Genomic DNA, 5,860 nt, shown 5'->3' with positions numbered 1-5,860 from the left:
TGTTATCCTTGCTCTGTGATCCTGCTTCATCAAGGACACTTTAACCAACCAAAGTGATAGTTTGATTCGAACCATAGCCGATCATACTGATAATATTACATCTTCACTCACAACAACTGAAGATATCGTCCTTTAAGCACTGTAACGCATAATTCTTACTTACAAATTCCTGCCATTGAATCCTTTTTGTGCATTTGAAATTTCTTTAATTCAATTTATCGCTGTTATCCTTGCTCTGTGATCCTGCGTCGACAAGGACACACCAACAAACCAATCTAATGGTTTTATTCGAACATTTTATTACATCTTCACTAAACAACCGAAGATGCAGTCCTCTAAACACTGTAACTCGTAATCCTTACTTACAAATACCTGCCATTGAATCCTTTTTTTTATATTTAACATTTTTTTGGTTCAATTCGCCGCCCTTATCTTACTCTAGAATCATGTTTCAACAAGGACACTTTAACAAACTAATGTAATGGTTTTATTCGAAGGATAACTGATCATCCTGTCAATATCTTCACTAAACAATGGAATTCACAGCCTTGAAATAGTTCAGGATAAATATCATCACTCAGATGTTATTCTTGTGAAGTAATCCTTTATTTGTCTCTAATAAATACTGGAAGTTTGTTGATTATCCTTTGACAAACCCAAAAATTATTAAAAATCTATAAAATATGCAATACTTAGTCAATTTGTGTCAAAAAAATTAAATCTTTTGATCCAGTACTACAGAATAATAGACGGTAAAATTTGAATATTGTGAATTAAAACAAATAATTATTAAAAATCTATAAAAATATAGCTAGTTATCCTGGTAATTCACGCTCCTTGCTACAGACGCTTGTCATCTAATAATTCTCGCGGTTTTAAAAATTTATTCAAACAATTAAACCGCATTTTTCGCGCAGTATGATCCTGCATCTTCACAACTACTTTACAAAAGTAGAAAAAAGTACTCTGAAATTTTGCATATTTGATACAGTTAATCGTTCGTGATTTTTAACCCTTTATACCTATAGCAATAAAATTTAAATAAACATAAAATTATTTACTTAGTTCATTGGTTCAGTACGGAAACTGAAACTTCTTCGACTGTCCTTATTTGTACTTCTGTTGATATTTCTCGAAGGATAATTGATTATCCTGACATTATTGGATGGGTTTCTCAATTAATAGGCACATTTTTAGATCCTTGTATAACACTACTTAAAGTTAATTGGATGTTAAAATAATTATTGATGATCTTCTCGTAAAGTACAAAAACCCAATTTTCTTCAGGATTCCTTGTATTTGATGGAAATATAACTAACTGATCGTCCTAGCAATATCAGGCTGAAGTATTTATTTATACAGAAATATATAATACTTGTTGTAAAACATGCATACATACATACATGGCTACTTAATAAACATAAACTTTTACAAAAGTTACTGCTATCAACTTGCTACCCACAGCGCTGTAATGCATTCGGTGCCGTATAGTAGTTTAACAATTTTTTTTAATTAATTTTCAGTTATAAGTTTTAAATGCCACCAAATGATAAAGCTACAACGTTTAAAATTTATGCTGTCTATAGTTTAATACAATTACCATACCAACACGGAAATTAAACATTTAAAAATATGCTCAAAAAACCGACAACTAATAGACATAAAAAACAAACTAGTGTGTAATGGTATATTGTCAGTTTCCTATAGTGGGCCCTGCCTTCTTCGAGTGTTTCCATCGGATCTTTAAGTATATATACTCTCACTCCCCTCATGCATATCCCAAAATAATCCTCCCATTTTAACAACTTCATGCTGAACGGAAACATAGTCCTGTCTTCATCGCTCAGTTTTTTCCACAAGCTTTTGGTGTTTTTATTTTCGAATTTCCACTCGTGTGTCGCAAAATAATGCAGGACATCGGATAATTTGTGGATTTTCTTGTAGCCCTCCACTAATCTAAAAACTAAAATCGTAAACAACGGAAGAAAACACAATCAGAAGAATTGATAATAAATTTTGAATAAATAACTAATAGATTACTACCCATGCGTTAAAAAACTTATCTAGAACTGTATAGAGAAGAATGGAAAAAAGGGCGGAAGAACTATTAGGGGAAGATCAATTTGGGTTTAGAAGAAATAGAGGAACGCGGGAGGCCATAGGATTTGTAGATTTAGAGATTTGTAGATTTAGAGAAAGCTTTTGACAATGTTAAATGGGACAAGATGTTAAATATACTTAAAAATGTAGGGATGACTTATAGAGATAGAAGAGTGATACAGGCTGTTATAGATTAGATATTAGGAAGGGAGTCAGACAGAGATGCATGGTTGGAACGCGGCGATGTACGGGTGCGAAACATGCGCGGCGGTAAATAAAAGGTTAAAAGCGTTCGAAATGTGGTGTTACAGACAGTGAATGATGAAGATGTCGTGGATAAATAGGGTTAGAAATGAAGGGGTGATACTTAGTTTGTATAAAGAGCAACAGGCAGTTATAGAGCTGGGTCTACAACGTAGAGAAGTAGATATTAGGAAAGGAGTCAGACAGGGATGCATGGTTGGAGCGCGGCGCTGTACGGGTGCGAAACACGCGCGGCGTTAAATAAAAGGTTAGAAATGTGATGTTACAGACAGTGAATGATGAAGATATCGTGGATAAAGAAGGTTAGAAATGAAGAGGTATTAGAAAGAGTAGGAGAACAGAGGACTCTATGGAAGTCAATACAAAATATGCATGAAGGTCTAGTCAGAGACATATTAGAGGCAGAAACGGGAGTTAAGTGGAGTAGAGGTAGAAGAAGATTAGATTACTGTTCGCAAATAGTTAAGCATGTGGGTTGTTCTAGTTTTAGGGAAATGCGAAGATTAGCTTAGGATAGGAAGGAGTGGACATGCGCGTCCAACCAGTCTTAGAGCTGACGACCTTATGATGATGATGAAATAACTAATAGGTATAAGCATTGTTTGTTAAAAGACAAATAGTAAAATGTATAAGGGAAGATAACGTACGGGGTGCAAGTGGAAATGGCACTAATCCATAACAAGGGAGAGAGAAAAAAAATAAAAAATAATAAGGTAACAGATATGGATGGGATACACGCGGAAATCTTAAAACATCAAGAGGATAGAATACTTAACCACATTTACGAGACGGGGAAAGCCTCGGTGGAAAAAGAGCGGAAAAACTATTAGGGGAAGACCAATGTTAAATAGGACAAAATGTTAATTATACTTAAAATGTAGGAATGAGATACAGAAATGGAAGAGTGATATATGTAGACCTAGATTCGATTAGTGTTTACATAAAATAGTTGAGGATGTTCCTGTTTGAAGGAAATTCCAGGATTAGCTCAGGATAAGATAGAGGGAGAGTGCGGGGCCCAACCAGTCTTACGATTAACGATTCTGTGTCGATTATACTGAAGTGTATACCCACTGTGGTTTTCGCCCAGACTGTTTCGCAATAAAATCCACAATGTATGCCGGAATTATATGCAAAAAGATCATGTAGACTTTGTACATTCGTTCGGTAGAGGCGGGCACAAAGAAGTGATACCACAGGCACGCTTTCGACGGTACTGTTTTGCCCGATTCTTTTGTATACTCGTATGTTTTCCCTGGAACAAAAAGTAGGAGGGCGCACTAACTTACGTAAACTATTTCAAAATAATTGTTTACGAATTCATACCCCAAGTTATTGAGTTTTCGGGTCCGGACACGTAATTATAAATTTTTGTTGTCTTCTCTTTGGATTCTAAACTCATCGCTGGCTCGGCGACGCAACTTTCCCTGGGGAAAATGCAATTGTGTCATTAATAACAATAAGTACGCAAGTTCTTGTTCAGCGGTTTAAGACTTATTGGCAATGGTCAAGTAACTAGTAGTATATCGCCATCTATTGATAGTTATTGCTAACTGTAATAACTCGTAGCATTATGACGTGCTAATAAGTTTAAAATTGCGATTCAAATCCGATAATTGTAATACATTGAATGCTGATCAAAAACTCAATGTCGTTTATTAAATTACTTTGGCGATAGGATAAAACCCTTAACAATCATACGAAATACTGTAGTAAACAAAAAAATCTGCAGATGGCGATGCGCTACGTCTCACTTGATATTTATAATTCTTCTTAATGTATCATCTCGTTACCTATCGTTCGAAATGTCCCATGCAGCAGAGATAATACAATTTACAACAAAATCGGCAGGAACTATGTCTGCAATTTTATAACGCTTCACCCACATCGTCCTTATTAAACCGACATTTCCTGCGGCTACAGCCCCGATTGCCCCGAATACATTGCCAGCCCAGCCTGATAACGGCTCTTGATACGTGGACATCACTGCAACGTACGCATAATTGAACAAAAACACACTTGTACCTCCTCTCTTACCATTTTCATCATAATATACAATGAAAAATAATAAGATAAAAATATATCGCCTACAACCCTTACCTTCGAAATGTGGTGTTATAGGCGGATGATGAGGATATCGTGGGTAGAAAAGGTTAGAAATGAAGAGNTGATGATGATGATGATGATGATGATGATGACAACCCTTACCTATAGAGGGTCGTACAATGCATAAAGGCAACCCATCTGATTCGGTTTTTACAACGTGTTCGGCAATGGATTTTGTAAACACATATGTGTTCGGCCAATCCTTCAACATCCTTGAATAAATGGAAAATGTTTAATGAATGTCCCTTTTCTTTGTAAGGGTAAAAATAGTAGGTCATCGATCACTGTGAAGTTTTAGGTTCTGAATTTGGACGCTACATTTGTTTAGGAGAAGTACTCCGATCTCTGATGCATGATCGAAGACGAAACGTCAGCAAACTCGAAACCTTTAACTTCACATGCTTTCTGGTATTTTTTTTGTAGGTACTATGTAATGCCGTCTACGTCCTGTTCTTAACAATCAACCCTAATATGCGCTTATTTCATGATCAATTCCATCGATTATATTTATTAAACAACAGTCATTGAAATACTGATTATGAGAATCCTTACTTTGGCGTTAGATATTGCAGGAGATCATCGTCCAATGAATCCACGATGTTTATAATTTTATCCACTTCATACGGCGGATCATAAAACTTTTCCTCAATTTCATGTCGCGGGCAATTAGAATACGCAGTTGAAATATAAACAAACCCCTGTAGAAGCGTCAGCATAGTATAGATTATTTATTTAGTACCAAAAAAAATCGCTTATACATACCTGCAAACATTTCATCTGTTTTGCCAATTTCAAAATGTCTCTAGTACCTTTAATGTTGATTTCGACCGCCTTCTTTATCTTCTCATCGAAATTTACTGTCGCTGCGATATGGAACACAAAATTCGTTTCTTCCAATATCTTCTTTTGATCAGCTGGGGATATCCCCAATTGAGAAACGGCGAGATCTCCAGCGATTACTTCTACTTTTTCTTCAAAAATTTCAATTGTATTTCTTTTAAGGGGTTCAAAAATCTATAAAAAAATATATGAAGTCAGAACTAGAATCTTTCAAAACATCCAAGGAATAAAATTCGTAATTTTTTGGATTATTGAGCTACTTAGTTATCACGAAATTTTTTAAACACCTGTAGGTGCCAGATATTGTTATCTCAAACCATATCCGATACTCTTATAAGACTTTTCCTAGCCAAAGTCAGAAATTTTACAGACACAAGCCTTTTGTAAATATTTTTGAAACTCTGAAACACATTAACACAAGTGCGTATCGCCCGACCGGAAGTTAACTTAATGCATATTCCTGTTGGCGCAATTCAAGGACACCATTTTCATGCCGGTTAAGGTTCTTTAAAATGTAATAATTTTTTTTATACTCACAAAATGTTTCAAT

The 5,860-nt window shown here is 35.3% G+C and overlaps 1 protein-coding gene across 1 annotated transcript in view; it reads right to left on the bottom strand.

The window, feature by feature from the left end:
• Nucleotides 1–1,282: 1,282 nt before the first annotated feature.
• Nucleotides 1,283–5,860, bottom strand: part of LOC108744864 — a 19,333-nt gene continuing 14,755 nt past the window's right edge. The window contains exons 15-19 of the mRNA XM_025981796.1: nucleotides 4,573–4,682; nucleotides 4,158–4,350; nucleotides 3,691–3,791; nucleotides 3,439–3,619; nucleotides 1,283–1,956 (exon numbers count right to left, since the gene is read on the bottom strand). Of these exons, the coding sequence (XP_025837581.1) occupies nucleotides 1,617–1,956; nucleotides 3,439–3,619; nucleotides 3,691–3,791; nucleotides 4,158–4,350; nucleotides 4,573–4,682 (925 nt within the window). The 3' untranslated portion in view covers nucleotides 1,283–1,616. The remainder of the gene's footprint in view (nucleotides 1,957–3,438; nucleotides 3,620–3,690; nucleotides 3,792–4,157; nucleotides 4,351–4,572; nucleotides 4,683–5,860) is intronic.

Source organism: Agrilus planipennis, unplaced genomic scaffold (genome assembly GCF_000699045.2).
Source record: "Agrilus planipennis isolate EAB-ADULT unplaced genomic scaffold, Apla_2.0 scaffold42, whole genome shotgun sequence".
Taxonomy (NCBI): Eukaryota; Metazoa; Arthropoda; class Insecta; order Coleoptera; family Buprestidae; genus Agrilus; species Agrilus planipennis.
This window is presented reverse-complemented; position numbering and strand designations above follow the sequence as displayed.